Raw genomic sequence first — 15,661 nt, forward strand, 5'->3', positions numbered from 1 at the left:
AATTGTCTAGGATGTGGCTTGGATTCCGCAGATGCCACGAGCCACTGAGAGCTTGGTCCCAGGCCTAGGCTCTGCTTATGGCTGTTTCTTTAAGGTTCAGGCCATGTGGGTCCTGTGGCAGCCATGTAACGGCCATGTGTGCTCAGCCCCCATCACTGGCCTCCAAGGCCACCCTGCTGGTCAGGGCCATGCTGGGCTGTTGGGATCAGACTGGCCCCCTAGAAGCCTGCTCTGGGGCTGGGGCTGTGGTCTCCCAACTCAGGTCCAGGCTTCCCCTCAGGCCTGAGCGGCCTCTGCATGTATAGCCAGCCCTCCTCATTTACCTGCCCTACCAACTCTTTCAGCTGAGCCCCTCCGGGAATGTTGGGCTTGGGCCTGTGTCCCAAACTGCACCATCCGAGGGTGGAGAGGGGTTACTCCTTGAAATTCTTCCAAAGGCAGCAGCTTCAGGCCGGCACAGACAGACCCTTTTGGAACTGGGGGCTTTGTGGGTCCCAAGGCTTCTCACACAACCATGCTCCCTGGGGTCTGTCTTGAGGTCTGAGGGGTCAATCCACAGCCTGCTCCAGGGCCCAGACTCTCCCTCCCTCCTATTCATCTTTTCGACTCCACACAGTCCCTCAGGCCTGGGCCTCCTTTTCACGCCCTGTCAGACATCTCTCATCGTGGGTCCCCGATGATCAGGCTCAGCCTGAGGGTGCACAGTCAAGCCCCTCACTACCACGTTGCTTTTGTCTGCTGGTAACCTCATGGGCTGTTGGGCTCAGTTTGGTGCCCCAAACCTACGTACCACCATGGTCCAGACTGGTTACTCCCTGAAATGCTTTCAAAGGTGGCAGCTTGAAACTGGCCACACACAGAGCCCTTTCGGACTGGATGCCTGATTGGGCCCAAGGATCCTCTAACACTCGTGGCTCCCAGGGGTCTGTTTGTAGGGTCCCCGAGAACATCCCACACCCCCCAACCTGAACAGAGCTGCCTAGATTCCTCCACCTGTGCCCTCAGGGAAAATATGCTCAGTGGTTCTGATGAGTGATTAAAATGAGGCAGCTTTCTCCTCCTAATGGGCCAACTTCAACAGCTGGCTCACATTGCTGGCTTTGCTGGGTTTTGTGCTCGTGGATGCACAGTACAGCCCCTCTTCGACCGCTTGAGGGCAGTGGGGCCAGTTAAGACCCTCCAGGCCACTGGAGCCATGATTCGCTCTGGAACCACCCCAACAGCCACCAGGGCAGAGAGCCCTCCTACCCCAGAGTGCTTCTTCGGAGGCAGTCCGTACTTCAACTCAGTGGCTACTAATGGGGTCACTGGCTTACCAAGAATCAAGTCTCCCAGGTGTCATAGTGAAGAATACCTTGCAGCCACATAGTCCTGCACAGAAAAGGCAGTCCACACATTTTTAGCAATACATTCTGGAATGAAATGTGTGCATTTTTCTAACACAGAAATATGAATTCGGGAGATTTGGGGGCCGATACTGAAAAACTTCCACAACACTAACAGTCTACATCTATCTGTCCAATCCCCAGGTAGAGGGAGCCCACACACTGAAAATCTTTCTGAGGCGGCAACCTTCAACTGGCCACAGTCACTCACCCTTTAGACAGGCTACGCGATAGGTTCCCAGGCTTCCCCAACACTCGAGGCTCCCAGGTTCCACCTTTGGCTGGCTCCCTGGTCCTGTGGGCAGGCCCAGACCTGGCAGGACAAACCCAAGTCCTCTAAGTCTGCCCTAAGGGATACCAATATGCCCAAATGTGCAGGTAAGGCTTGGAAAAATGCAGATGCTGACATGAACCCCCCAAAAGTTCCACCAGTCCCCTAGCCTGGCTGGACATCACCCGGTTCTGGGTCCTGGCTCCCCGACCTGCCCCACCCGGCCCTGCACAGTCAGCACCCTGGGAGCTGGCCCCAGGTGGCCAGGGATGTTCCAGGCCTATGAAGGTCTGGCCTAACCTGTTCACCTGCACAGCCTGCAGGGTGACGGGCGGGCACTCTGAATGGCTTTCTGAGGCTTCATCTGATACTGTCAGTCCTTTTGGGGACTGGCTGCCTCTGTGGGGTCCGGGGCTTCTTCAGCAGTCAAGGTCTCCCAGGTGTCTCTCTTTGCTGGGCTCCTCAAAGTGTCATTTGACCAGAAGGAGCAAATGTCCCTTCTCTTCTGAGCTGAATGATTCAGTCACTCATATTTCTAGCCAGAAAACTTCCTTAAGCCTTATATCATCAATTAGTATAATGACAAAGTAAAACAACCAATCCATCAACTCCAATCCCTCTAGGTTATTCCTACCTAAACCGGCCACCTTCAACAACTGGAATACGAGTCAGGACCCTCAATCTAAATTGAGGAGGTTGGGATATCATGAGAACTCACTTGATAAGCCCATGAGGTGCAGAGAAGTTAGAAGGGCACAAAAGGCCTGGGTTGGAATCAAGCGCCGTACCCTGCTGACTACAAGAAATGTGGATGCAAAGTGAACACACCAATTAGAATCTCTAGAAGAAAAGAGTTTTATTCCAGCCCAAGTTAGGACAGCTACCCGGGAAACACACTCTCCACAGGGAAGAAAGGGCTCCAGAGAATGAACAGTTTTTACAGGTTTATACACTTTTTACATCTTATACAAGGTCAACAGATTAAAGATGAACACATAGATGGGAATCACAAGTTTTAGCGTAATGGAATGCAGGGAGTAGGAAGTGTTGATCCATATCGCAAGGACAAGAAGGTTTTCCTTTAGGACAAGAAGGTTTTCCTTTAGGACAAGAAGGTTTTCCTTTAGGACAAGAAGGTTTTCCTTTAGGACAAGAAGGTTTTCCTTTAGGACAAGAAGGTTTTCCTTTAGGACAAGAAGGTTTTCCTTTAGGACAAGAAGGTTTTCCTTTAGGACAAGAAGGTTTTCCTTTAGGCTTTAGGCCACGTTCGCAAAGCAGATGCACAGGCCATGTGTGGTGGAATCAGGGTTGGGGTTTGAACAAGTTTATGTACAGTTATGCTGACCTAGAAAGAAATCTAAAATGGTTTCCTTTGTATATTAGCCCTTTAGAAAGTTTTCGTCTCATCAGTACGATGATACCTTTCACATACCAGATTTAATTCCTGCCTCCAGGGAGAAAGAGGAGGGTCTGAGTGTCCTAGCATAGCCTGTCTCCTAAGTAATTCTTATTTAAGGAGCACCTGGGTGGCTCAGTCAGTTGAGCATCCAACTCTTGATTTCAGCTCAGGTCATGATCTCACCATTCATGAGCTTGAGCCCTGCATCAGGCTCTGTGCTGACAGCATGGAGCCAGTTTGGATTGCTCCCTCTCTCCCTCCCTCTCTCTCTCTCTCTCTTTCTCTCTGCCCCTCCTCTGCTCGCACTCTCTCTCAAAATAAATAAACTTTTTAAAAAAGGGATTTTTACTTAAAATAATCAATATGTCATTGTGGTACATTTTGGAGCAGGCTGCCCCTAGCCCCCACAATATCTGGCCAGATCCCGGATCCTCCACTAACCCACAGCTGATGTGTGATCGTCCTGGACGATCTTCAGCAAGAAACCTATTAGTCATTGTTGTCACAATCCCCCTTAACCCTCATATTTCATCTTATTTATTTTCTACCCACTGACGCCCTGCCTTTGCTCCTTAGCTATACCGCCAGGCTGTATTCAGAATTGAGTCCAATTTCCCCCTCTGCACTACAAAATCCCACTTGTGGAGATAGCCCCGCTGCCTGAAAAAAGTATCCGTAACTGTGCTTTAACAAACGTCATTGATTTTTTTCTTAAACAATTACACACTTTGAGATAGCTCTGGGAGTCTCCCCGGGAAAACGTGAAGCTGCAACACCGACGACTTAACGACCCAAAGCGATTCTCGGTGGCACCCACGCTTCTCCCCAAATCCTGGACACTCAGCCTCCCGCTGAGCACCCCCTGCTCTGGGCCACGTCCCGCCTCTCCCGCCGGCTCTCCGCCAGCAGCACAGACCCCGCCTGTCCTGCTCGGCCCACTAACTAGCGCCAAGCGCGGCCGCCGGGGTCCCGCGACACTCGTGCCTCCAGCCCGGCGTGTCCAGTCAACCGGGGCTGTGCACAAACCTGTCACCCTAGCGCGGACATACTGGCGCGTACAGTGTAAGAGGCCTCGGGGCTCTAAGTCTCACCTGGAACTGCCCGAAACAGTCACTGCAGGCAGCCGGCTCCTCGGACACCAAACACCCCCAAACTCACCTGAACACGCAGCCCGCGTCCTGTGGGACGTAAGGAGCAGGACCGGAAAGGCGGGAGGGAGGGGGACGCGACCACACCACAACCCGGCCCCGCCCCACCCTCGCCACGTCCAACACCGACCCCGCCCCTCCGGGGACGCACCCTCCCAGTTCACCCTACCTAGGCCCCGAACCACGCGGCCAGGTCCTGCACCGAACCCGCCCCACCGCTTACGTCTCCTTCTGGTCTTTGCTCATCCTCCCTACACGGGCCCCACCCCTCCGCTTCTGCCCCTTTAGGTCTCAGTTCAACCTCACTAGGCCCCGCCTCAGGCTGGCCACGTCCGGCACTGGCCCCACCCCCACCCCACTCACCCTCCCTAGGCCCCGCCCCACGCTCGTCACGACCTACACAGTCCTCGTGACGTCCCGTCCACTTCGCTCACCCTCCCTAAGCTCCTCCCCACGCTAGCCACGTCCTACACGGGCCCTGCCCCTCCACTGTTGTGTGGTCCCCGCTCTCCGCTCACCCTCTCTCAGTGCGGCCCCACGCTGGCCCGCCCCTCCGCAGACGTCCGGTCCCCTCTCTTCCTCCCCAGGCCACGCCCTTCGCGTAATTTCTTACTAACCCGGAAGCGGATTTCCGGAAGAGCAGGTATCGCTCGGTAAGTGAATTGTGGTGTTTGAGGTTTACCTCAGCCCCTTCCCGGCCCCATTCTCCATAGCCGGGGCCCAAGGATTCCTGCCACTTACTGGTCCCCGCCTCAGGCCCCGTAGCCGCCCGTCAGTCCCGGGGGGAGTTCAGCGTTGCCCTGAGACGCTCAGGACGTCGATCCCTCCGCTCCTCGGTCCTCTGGTCCGTGTCCGTTTCCGGTTGAAGTCGTTCGGAGGCCTCCCACAGAACCCAGTCCTCTTCTGAAACCCTCGCCATCCTCGTCCTCCCGCGGCCGGAAGCACGGTCACCGCCTCAGCGAGGCTCGTGGGCCCCGGCCTGACGGCAGAGACCGATCCCGTGCTAGGAACCCCCGTGTACTTAACGTCCCAATCCTGCTCCCGCTGGCTGTGTCTGACGCTGTGTTTGCCCTGTCCACATCCCACTGGAAAAGGGAGCTCTTCTGGGCAGAGATCAACTGTGATCCCATCCCTTTGAATGTCCAGTTGTGTCCGCAGGATGAGGATGCAAGAGGCACAATATAGAGATGGAGGGAGTAAGGGAGAGTCAAGTGGAGGATGGGAGGTGGGTGGTTACAATGGACTTTCACAGGAACAGTGACAGTGAGAAAGAAAGTGACCTGGGGAGAAGATAGTTCAGTATGTGAAAAGAGACGAAAAGATCAGTACGGAAATAGGGACAGAGTATGTAATCAGACTTTGACCAACAGTAGCATTGGGCGATAGCAGGTTGGATTGCAGTCTCATTAATTTTTTTTTAATTTCTAAATTGCTTTCCCTATTAAATTATTTGTCACATTCAAACTATGAGGCCACAGTGCTTTTCCTGTCCGCTATATACTGAAAGTGTTTTGCTGACTAGTAAATAATTTTACAATATTTCTGTGTGCAGTTGTTGGAGATACTGATGATTTTTGTCTTGACATTCAAAACAAAGTTTAAACAGGTATTCTAATATTCAACATCTTCCTTTTTCTCGATATTTTAATTATATGGTCTGAGAGCTAAGGTTTCCAACTAAGTTTATGATTTCTTTGAATTCCCTTTGCCCTTTTTTGTTGTTATTCTTTCACCAAATATCGTGGGATTGGCTGCATAGTCCTGGAACCTTTGTTCTAACTTGTCTCATCATGATTAATACATTGCTCAAAGGTACTTCCATACCTGCCTGACCTTGTACGTTTCCGCATGCCAATAATTAGGTCTTAATATTCCATTTTTGATGTATAAATGTGATGTTCTGGTAAAAAGAGAAGTTAAAAGCTTTTAATCAGTATGAGTAAAACCATGAAATAGAGACGCTGCTCTTGCTCAGGAGAAATACGGGCAGGAATTTTCAGGAGCAGGGGTGAGAAGGGCAAGCCTTACCACTATCAAATGCAATCCAACTCATGTATAAGGCCAGTAATGGTTACCTCCACTGGCCTCCTTTTCACATCTCTGCCTGGCCCAAAACACACACAGCACAGGGAAGCTGGGGAGGGAAAGCCCAAGAATTTTATAAATAATCGCTGAACAAAGGTATCTCTCTAGTGAGGAGGTGAGACTTGGCTCTGTGATGGAAAGGCACAGCACTTGGGATGTTAATGGATGGAAGGGAGCCTGGGAAGCTCAGAGACTGGAGAAAAGGAAAAGCCTGCACATCCTTCCTTGGTGGTCCTGTGTTCAGCATACGCTACAAGAGTGCAAGGAGTGTGACTTGAATGGGACACAAAGACTCACATTCCCACGGCTACCACGTGGCGTGTGGGCTTCACCAGGATTCAGGGTATTGTGAAGCACACGGTAACATGTGTTCCTCTCCATTTACAAGTTTATTGTCCCTGTTCCCTGGTGGCTTAGTGGAGGGTAGAGGGCCATCTGTTCCACGCGCTGATTTTCCTCCCCACTTGAGTGCTCGTAGCCCAGGAATGGGACAAGCTATTCAAAGACCTGATTGGCACATTTTCCAAACTGGAAAAGTTCTTTTATCTGATGATTACCCTCTCCTTCCTGAAATGCTGTTCTTAGGACATTCTGATCTCTGACACTCAGGTATCCTGCCTGACACATTTCCTCACTCACCCACGACTTTCCCTCAGAATTCTCCCCACTCCAGACCAGTTCCATCTCTCTGTGAGCCAGCGACATAGAACTTGTGAAGTGGCTCTGTTTAGAGGGTCTTTGTGACAAGTGCTTCATGCCCAGACATCAAGTAGGGAAAGGACTGGACACCGTGGTATCAGTGAGGTTTGCCCATACAGACTGTGCACCAAATCTGGATGTACTGTTAGCTCTTTACACACCAGGATTAAAGAAAGTGCACACATTAGTAGTGAATCTCAGGAGTGCCTGAAAAATCCTGGAAAAGAATACCAATAAGGGGAAATTTGTGGCACCCAATTGTGTAATGTATTTGAAGTTTAACAAAGTGAATGTGTGCATTTGAGCTAAAACTATTAACAATTTGCAATAGAAGGCAGAGATTACAAACCAATAGCCATGACAAAATACGGCGGCACTTCACACGTGATGAGTGCTTTATTCACTAATTGTTATTTAAAATCAACCTAAGTGTCTGACATAAAGAGGGTTTTAAATTGTTAACAGCACATCGATCCCAGTGAGATTTAGTCTTCAAGGATCTGTAAAGAATCAACGTCTCTGCAGTTGGCTGAGGGTTTCTACACTCTGGGTAAGTAGGAGTTTGCTGGGCCAAGAAGTAGCACCTTTCACGTTGTGATAGATTCTGGCCCAGTGACCCACCCCCCCCCCCCAAAACTGCAAGGAAATCTTTATCACTGACCAACTCTTGAGGCATCCCCCCCTGCAAAACCCAGGAATTAATTACATATACACATTATGTGCATACATACATACAGATTTGGATGAAATGACAACCCTTTGTTTTTATTTTCGTTTCACTAGACATATGTATAATTTTTTTTCGTTTTTGTAGACCTATGTATAATTAATTGTTTTTCCAATTCTTTATTTATTTATTTTGAGAGAGAGAGAGAGAGAAAGAGCACAAGCAGGGGAGGGGCAGAAAGAGAGGAGAGAGAGAGAGAGTCCTAAGCAGGTTCCATGCTGTCAGCACAGCCTGATGTGGGGCTCACTCTCACAAACGATGAAATCATGACCTGAGCTGAAATCAGGAGTTAGATGCTTCGACTGAGCCACCTAGGCACCCCTCTAATTCATTTTTGATGTGCATTTACATACTATTTTTTATTTTGTGATTTAACGATATACACACAGGCACTTACGCACTTTGGTATTATGTTTTTGTGGTGAACCAAAATCCTTTCTTCATGCTTTTTATTTTTCCTGTGGAAGGCATCACCTATTGCACATTTAAAAGTGTTATGTCCCATTCAGTTGTAATATAGCATTGAATATTGTTTATTTTAAGTACTTCATTTCAATTGTGTTAAAGTTTCAGATAATGTAGCAATGCCTGGATGGCTCAGTTGGTTAAGCGTCTGACTTTGGTTCAGGTCACGATCTTGCAGCTGGTGAGTTTGAGCCCCACTCTGTGCTGACAACTCAGAGACTGGAACCTGCTTCAGATTCTGTGTGTCTTTCTCTCTTTGCCCCTCCCCTGTTCATGTTCTGTGTCTCTCTCAAAAATAAACATTAAAGTTTCAGATAATGTATTTTCAGATAGAATTTGACCTACTTTCATGTTTTTTCTGTTCCAAATTGTTTTGGCTATAGCCCCACCCAAAATCAAAATTGACACAAAATTGACTTTTAAGATAATTCTCAGTTTGTATGTGAATACATAAAATTTAAATTTAAAAATGTAAATTTTTAAAAATTTAAAACTTTTACATTTCGATTGCACCGAATTTCTGTAGTCACTGAGGTTTTTATGTCATGATGTCCTCTAGGTTAAGAATTGGTTTGGCAGCTTTACTCCTGTTATATTATGTCCTCAAAAAGTTTTAAAGACATTTTTATGTGGGTCTACAAAATTATTTCAAATGGAAGCCATAATATTTTGCTGTTGTAAGTAGACTTTGTGTGTGTGTGTGTGTGTGTGTGTGTGTGTTTGCTTAGTTTTTAAATTATATTAACTAAGCAGTATTGATTTCAGTATATTAAGAATAGCTTTGTCTACTTTTTAAAATATTTGTATTAAGTATGATCATTAAAAAGTCTTCTGTTTTTTGGAATTTGAAATCCTGTCTTCAAAGAACAGTTCCTGTTCCGGTTCTTTGGCTCTTCTCTTTTTTTTTTTTTAATTTTTTTTTCAATGTTTATTTATTTTTGGGACAGAGAGAGACAGAGCATGAATGGGGGAGGGGCAGAGAGAGAGAGAGACACAGAATCGGAAACAGGCTCCAGGCTCTGAGCCATCAGCCCAGAGCCCGACGTGGGGCTCGAACTCACGGACCGCGAGATCGTGACCTGGCTGAAGTCGGACGCTTAACCGACTGTGCCACCCAGGCGCCCCTTGGCTCTTCTCTTTCTCTCTTTTACTTGCCCTGAATCCAGTGTCCTGTGCGGTGGTGAATGGCTGCAGCCCTCACCAGCCCTCCTTTCTCAGCCTTCACTTTAGTGAGACTGCTTCTTTCTCTGCTGCTGAATATGTTTGCTGAGCTTTTCTTGATTAGCAAGAATTATTCCCCCCTATTTGACATGATTTTTAAAGATTTGAAATTATTTTGAAAGGTCATATGTTTTTCTAAGGGTCCATTGATGTGATCTAATTATTGGGGTATTTAAAATTATTTAATGAAGGTAATATGTTTTCTAGTATTGAAGCATTCATTATTGCAATAAACTACACTTGACAATGTTGTATAAGTGCTTTGGGAGAAATCACAAATCCATTGTATGGATGGAATCTGATATATATAGTTTATGTATTAAAATTGGCTGATGGCATTGTTCTTCTTTGTGAGTGAATATTCATAACATTTTCTTGGAAATTAACCAATTTCTCCTATATTTACAATAACAATATAATTCCTGTTTTTCTTACATTTAAGTTACTGCTTTTAAATGAATACACGGTCTATTTTATTTGCCAATGTTATTTTTTTCATAAGTCCTTTGTAATTGCTTGATTTCACTGTGCAGACTTTTTATTAATTTCTGTCAAATTTGTTTTCTTCATTTCATTCTTTATTTACTCTTTTTATTCTTCTTTTATAAATATGTGGTTTATTTGTGAACATCTGAAAACTGAAAAGTCTTCTTTCCTTTTTTCTTCTCTTGGTTTATAAGTGTTTTTAAACTCACTGAAGGTTTTGGCTTTAACTCTTCTCCAGAGGCTTAAAATTAAAATGTACAGCAGTTCTTGCTTGCTTTACACTGTGGCCAACCAAATGCAAAGGTTACATCTCTAAGAAAATATCTTCAGGTTATATGGTAACATAGTGTTGCAACTTAATATTTATGTCTTTATTGTATTTTAAATGCATTCAAGGAGGAAAATTTTTTTTTAAGTACATACACAGCCTGACTCATGATTAGCACAGTCTGACTCATAATTAGCGATCGATAATAACTGACAAACTTAAAAATGTATTATTTTTATACTTCCTTTTCTTTTGTTCTCATATGCTTTCACTGTCAACACCCTATGCCAGACAAATACCTAAGTATGAAAATTAATCAAACTCTTCCTAATTGCTTTACTGCATTCTTCAGCAAAGACTAATTTGCAAACAAATATCTGTTCCCATTTCTTGCTTGCAATTCTCCAGTGGCTTCCCATTAGCTTTAAAAATTGAAAGAAAGACGAGTCCAGTTACAATGACCTTTGGGCCCTGAAGTCCACCTGCCTGCCACCATCTCAGGTTTATCCCATTGTTCAGCTGCCTGCCAGTATGTTCTCCTTCCCTGGGCACCCTGGGCACTGCAGTGTGTCTGCAGTGTTACGCTTGCTCCCTCATGAGGGTGGGGAGGGTGCAGGTACAGGGGTGAGCTTATTTGTATCTCTGCTGAACTTTCTTTTTTTTTTTTTTTTTTTTTAATTTTTTTTTTTTCCAACGTTTATTTATTTTTGGGACAGAGAGAGACAGAGCATGAACGGGGGAGGGGCAGAGAGAGAGGGAGACACAGAATCAGAAACAGGCTCCAGGCTCTGAGCCATCAGCCCAGAGCCCGACGCGGGGCTCGAACTCACGGACCGCGAGATCGTGACCTGGCTGAAGCCGGACGCTTAACCGACTGCGCCACCCAGGCGCCCCTCTCTGCTGAACTTTCTAATGCTTTCCCAAGTAAAATTTTAAGGTATCAGATAAATGATATGTGCATTTTAAGAGTGTTTCCCCACTTCCGCAAATGAAATGTTTTAGTATATGTATATAGAATATCCTTGTCATTATTTCTTTAAAAATCTCTAGTTCTAAACTAGACAACTCCTCAAGAACAGATGATCTCTCTGCTTTATTCGTCCATGTAATTTCATTGTTTGGTATAGTCTTTGACTTGAAACATAATTTATTTAAAAATTTTTTAATGTTTAGTTATTTTGAAAGAGAGAGAGAGAGAGACAGCATGAGTGGGGGAGGGGCAGAGAGAGAGGGAGACAAAGAATCTGAGGCAGGCTCCAGGCTCTGAGATGTCAGCACAGAGCTGGACGCAGGGCTCGAACTCACAAACTGTGAGATCATGATCTGAGTGAAAGCGGGATGCTTAACTGACTGAGCCACCCAGGTGCCCCTTGAAACATATATTTATTAATGACAAAAGGAGATCATCACTTTTTTCTCAAAGACTCAGATGTTGCAGTAAATAGGTTGAAAAGACAGAACATATCAAAGATACATGAAAATCAAAACATTCGTCAACTAATGGTTTTCTACTAAAATATACTAAAGATCTTTTGCTGTCAGAAGATTAAAATGTTTAGAAAACCACAAAGTATTTCTTTTCTTAATTTTTTTAAATGTTTATTTATTTTGGGGAGACAGAGTACAAGCAGGGGAGGGGCAGAGAAAGAGGGAGACACAGAATCTGAAGCAGGCTCCAGGCTCCCAGCTGTCAGCACAAAGCCCAACGTGGGGCTTGAACCCACAAAGTGCAGGATGATGACCTGGGCTGAAGTCGGGCGCTCAACCGACTGAGCCACCCAGGCGCCCCTACAACAAAATATTTCTTATGGCATCCTACCTGAAAGGAAAATACATTGCATGATTTTTCCTCCAAAATAATATATTCTATTAGGAATGTCTTAATATCTTAAAATTTTTATTCCTTTGCCATCAATTTAAAATATATACTATTTAGAGATCGTAGAAATTCCATGGTTGTCAGAGGGTGAGGGTGGGGAAGAGGAATGGGAGTGGTTTAATGGGAACAAGGTTTCAGGTTTAGAAGATGGAAAGAGTTGTGGAGATAGATGGTGGTGATGTTACACAACATTATGAATGTATTTAACACCACTGGATCATACACTTGAAAATGATTAGAATGAGGGGCACTTGGACTGGAGTGGAGCTCAGTCAGTGGAACGTGTGACTCTTGATCTCAGGGTTGTAAGTTCAAGCCCCACGTTGGGTGTAAAGATTGTTTAAAAATCTTTAAAAAAACATGATTAGAATGGTAAATGTTGTATGAATTTTACCACAATAAAATAAAATAGAAAAATATCCTACTTATAGTAAAATCAATTCTTACAGTGATTGTTCACTCTGGAAATAAAACATCAAGTTATATAATTCATTTATTTAGTGGAAAAATCTCATTTTTGGAAAGTGGGGGGAGAAATCAAAGAGTTCAAAGGATGGAGAAGATTTGAAATATTTAAGGAACATGGAAGACTTACTAGTTACCAAACAAGAACAGTGTTGCCAGATATATGTGGATGCCACTGTGAGTTGTGACTTCACATATAGAGAAGGGTCAGTATTCTAATGCTGTGCTGCCAGATACAGTCATGGAACAGGCAGGTATTTGGAGTCCCTTTCTGTTGGGGCCTTGATTAGCAGATATAATGAAAAAGACATAAATGACGTTAGTCTGGGCAAATATCTATCGAAATGGGTGACAGAATTAAACTGGGCAGTAACAATGAGGAGGGCTGGAGGCTAACATTTAGGAATTCTGACAGTGCCATGGTTCTTACGTGGTAGAAAACATGGACACAGGGACAAATTTTATGAAAAAAAACAAGGAGAGTAAGATAAAAACAGGGTGGCACCTCTGATCGTTAATGTTAGGGGTACTATTCCAGGTAAAATCTGGGTGGGATGTGTAACCCTTAAAGAATCTGATATTAGGAGGCAGGAAAGGAAAATTCAAATTCTACCTATACCACTTTCTAACATATGCTTATGTGTATGTATATGCTGGTGTGCGTGTAGTTGTGTCCTATGACTAAAGTTTCCTGGACTGATGATGATGGCATTGATTAATAAATTAATAACAAAACGATAACTAGCAGAATTATTTTGAGAAATAAATGAACAACTGTATGTAAATTTCCAAGCACAAAGTCACATAAACTAAAACTATTGTTATCTTGTCTTGATGTGAGATACAAATGGGTGAGTTGAACCCACTTATGTTTATGACTTATTATTATCATTTCTCCATGAAATATACTTACTTACTATGGATGTTTTAGGGGGAGGATTTACAATTTATAAATGTTTTCAGAGATATACACATACAGAAAATCAAACCATGAAATTCAGGAAAGTTGTATCTAATGCAGATTTCAGTGAACAATTTTCTAAAACTTTAGTTGGAGTAAATAAATGCCCTCCTAAAATCCTTTCATTGTATAATTTCTGGGAGTACTACCCTGTAAAGATTGTTAGACATGACAATAATGCCATAACCCACATGTTCCTACAGTTTTCTGATGCAGGGGATTTTAAGGGTTAAATATGTGGCATGGGTGTCATTGATCCTCAAAATGAAGTAAGTCACTGAATTGATTAACCTTACCATAAAATGCATTCTTAATTCTGTTGTTTCATAACCAAACCCATTCAGAACAAATCGAAAGGTAAATGTTGAGGGGGTGATATTGCTGGAGACCCTTCTTGGAGGAGACCATGATTGATACGGAATTCAGAGGGCTGAGGGCAGGGAAAAATAGGAATGGAGTGAGATACCAGAGGGCTGAGGAGCCAAGGAAAGTGCTAGTCAGTACACAAACTAATCCCTCAGCCTGAGAACTTTCACAAGGGTTCCACATATGCCAGAAATCCTATTTTGGAATCAGGAGGAAGTGGGTTTTCACATTCTTCCTAAATTGAGGGTACTTCTATCTTTTCTCCAAGCAACAAGAGTCAGAGCCTTAACTTTTTCCCTGGTAGTGGAGAGCCATCCCCCTGCAACCCCATTTCCTTTGGAGTACAGTGCATGTTTCTGTCGTTTGTGCTGGGGATCACTTCCAGGTAAAGAACTGGGGCTTCATAACAAGTGGGTATGGAAAATGTGGGCAACTGGAGTTTCATGGCTCCTTTCTCCTTCCTCAGCTTTGCCTCCTGTTGCTTGGACTATATGAGTGAAAACCCAGAAGACAGAATGGAATCACAAGTGAGTAGGGAATTATTCTTTCTACTGAAATGTCCATTGCCATCATATGGCTATGTATCTCCTACAAGCATTCATGTTCTAAGTACACTCAAGTTTTTCAAGAATCTGAACTTGAAGTTTTCCAAGAACTATGAAATTAAGGATTCTTCATGTGGTAATTTCCTTCCCAATGTTACACTAAGATATCAGCCTAGTTTAATGCCGGGTATTTACAAGACAGGTATCAGAGATTTTCTTTTTCCATATCCATCCCATGGCCTTCTTAGCACCAAAGATACACTCATTAACCATTTTATTGACTATATTGGGCTTAGGATTGAGGTCAGTGCAGGTGATAAAGATGATTAAGAGCAAAACCTTACAGCCCAATAGTTAGGCAGCTGTTCCCACAGGTGAGCTCCAATGCAGTATTCTATGTGCTTGCTGCAGGGAATGCTAATTAATATTGAGGGAAGATGAATGGTGGTCATGCTGGAGAAGCCAATGAGGAGTCATTCTCTTTTTTTCCCCCAAATTTAAACCTTGTAAAAGTTTTGATAGAATGTATTTGTACTTTTTGAAATTTATGAAAGAGAAAACAAATTCTCATTACTTCTCATGTACCAAATCCTACTTTTCCCCTCTTTGTAATTTCCCTCTGTTCAGATTTGGTAACTGGAAACAATGTATAGGGAGTATGGTTTTCTTAGTTTTGGCTGTAATTCAGTAAAAGGAGCATAGGAGGTAAAATAAAATTTAAGGACCTCTGGAAACTTTTGATGAATTGAAGAGACAAGAACAATACTGGCTTTAAGTATGCTTGAACTGAGACACAAGATAAAGAAACAAAAAACAGTGTTAACTGCTATTGGGAGGACTCAGGCCATAGGAAGGGTCAGGAAATACTGTCTTTCATTACACAAGTCTCAGAGCCTCTGGCTTGTGCTCATGAACCATTTAGCTTTATACTTTGTAATGAACAGTGTAGTTATGTGAAAATTAAAGGATGTGCCTGCTGATCTCCCATCTTGTATGAATTGTTTTCAGTTTTGCAGAATTATGGACAGTGCTTCAATATCATCTGACATTTATTGAATAATAAAACTAGAAGTTGTGTTTAGTGAAATATTTGCTAGGGGTGCCTGGGTGGCTCAGTCACTTGAGCATCCAACTCTTGATTTCAGCTCAGGTCATGATCTTACAGACCTGAGTTTAGGCTCCACACTTTGGACTCTCTCTCTCTTTCTCTCTTTCTCTCTGCCTCTCCCACACTCACTCACGTGCGTATGTGTGCGTGCACATGCTCTCTCAAAAGCATTTGAAAATTTCT

At 44.3% G+C, this 15,661-nt stretch overlaps 1 protein-coding gene and 2 long non-coding RNA genes across 14 annotated transcripts in view; 1 reads left to right on the forward strand and 2 right to left on the reverse strand.

Annotated features, from left to right (window-relative positions):
* LOC147581399 (uncharacterized) overlaps positions 1–5,096 on the reverse strand; it is a 31,669-nt gene extending 26,573 nt beyond the window's left edge. For 2 of the 9 annotated variants that reach the window (XR_015249873.1, XR_015249870.1), the window contains exons 1-2: positions 1,597–2,729; positions 1,317–1,371 (exon numbers count right to left, since the gene is read on the reverse strand). This is a non-coding gene — a long non-coding RNA (uncharacterized LOC147581399). Of the gene's footprint in view, positions 1–1,316; positions 1,372–1,596; positions 2,730–4,146; positions 4,307–4,372; positions 4,505–4,944 lie in introns of those variants that run through there. The other 7 variants (XR_015249871.1, XR_015249876.1, XR_015249874.1 and 4 more) reach the window with 7 other exon arrangements.
* The window catches only part of LOC147581401 (uncharacterized), a 15,063-nt gene continuing 4,051 nt past the window's right edge, over positions 4,650–15,661 (forward strand). Inside the window, exons 1-3 of one of the 4 annotated variants that reach the window (XM_086703008.1) lie at positions 4,650–4,856; positions 6,397–6,648; positions 14,292–14,352. In XM_086703008.1, the coding sequence (XP_086559134.1) occupies positions 14,317–14,352 (36 nt within the window). In that variant the 5' untranslated portion in view covers positions 4,650–4,856; positions 6,397–6,648; positions 14,292–14,316. Of the gene's footprint in view, positions 4,857–5,378; positions 6,649–14,291; positions 14,353–15,661 lie in introns of those variants that run through there. The other 3 variants (XM_086703007.1, XM_086703009.1, XM_086703010.1) reach the window with 3 other exon arrangements.
* The window catches only part of LOC147581402 (uncharacterized), an 18,804-nt gene continuing 17,826 nt past the window's right edge, over positions 14,684–15,661 (reverse strand). Inside the window, exon 3 of the long non-coding RNA XR_015249881.1 lies at positions 14,684–15,659. This is a non-coding gene — a long non-coding RNA (uncharacterized LOC147581402). The remainder of the gene's footprint in view (positions 15,660–15,661) is intronic.

This window comes from Puma concolor, chromosome B1 (genome assembly GCF_028749965.1).
Source record: "Puma concolor isolate L17-30 chromosome B1, mPumCon1.1.hap2, whole genome shotgun sequence".
In the NCBI taxonomy this organism is placed as follows: Eukaryota; Metazoa; Chordata; class Mammalia; order Carnivora; family Felidae; genus Puma; species Puma concolor.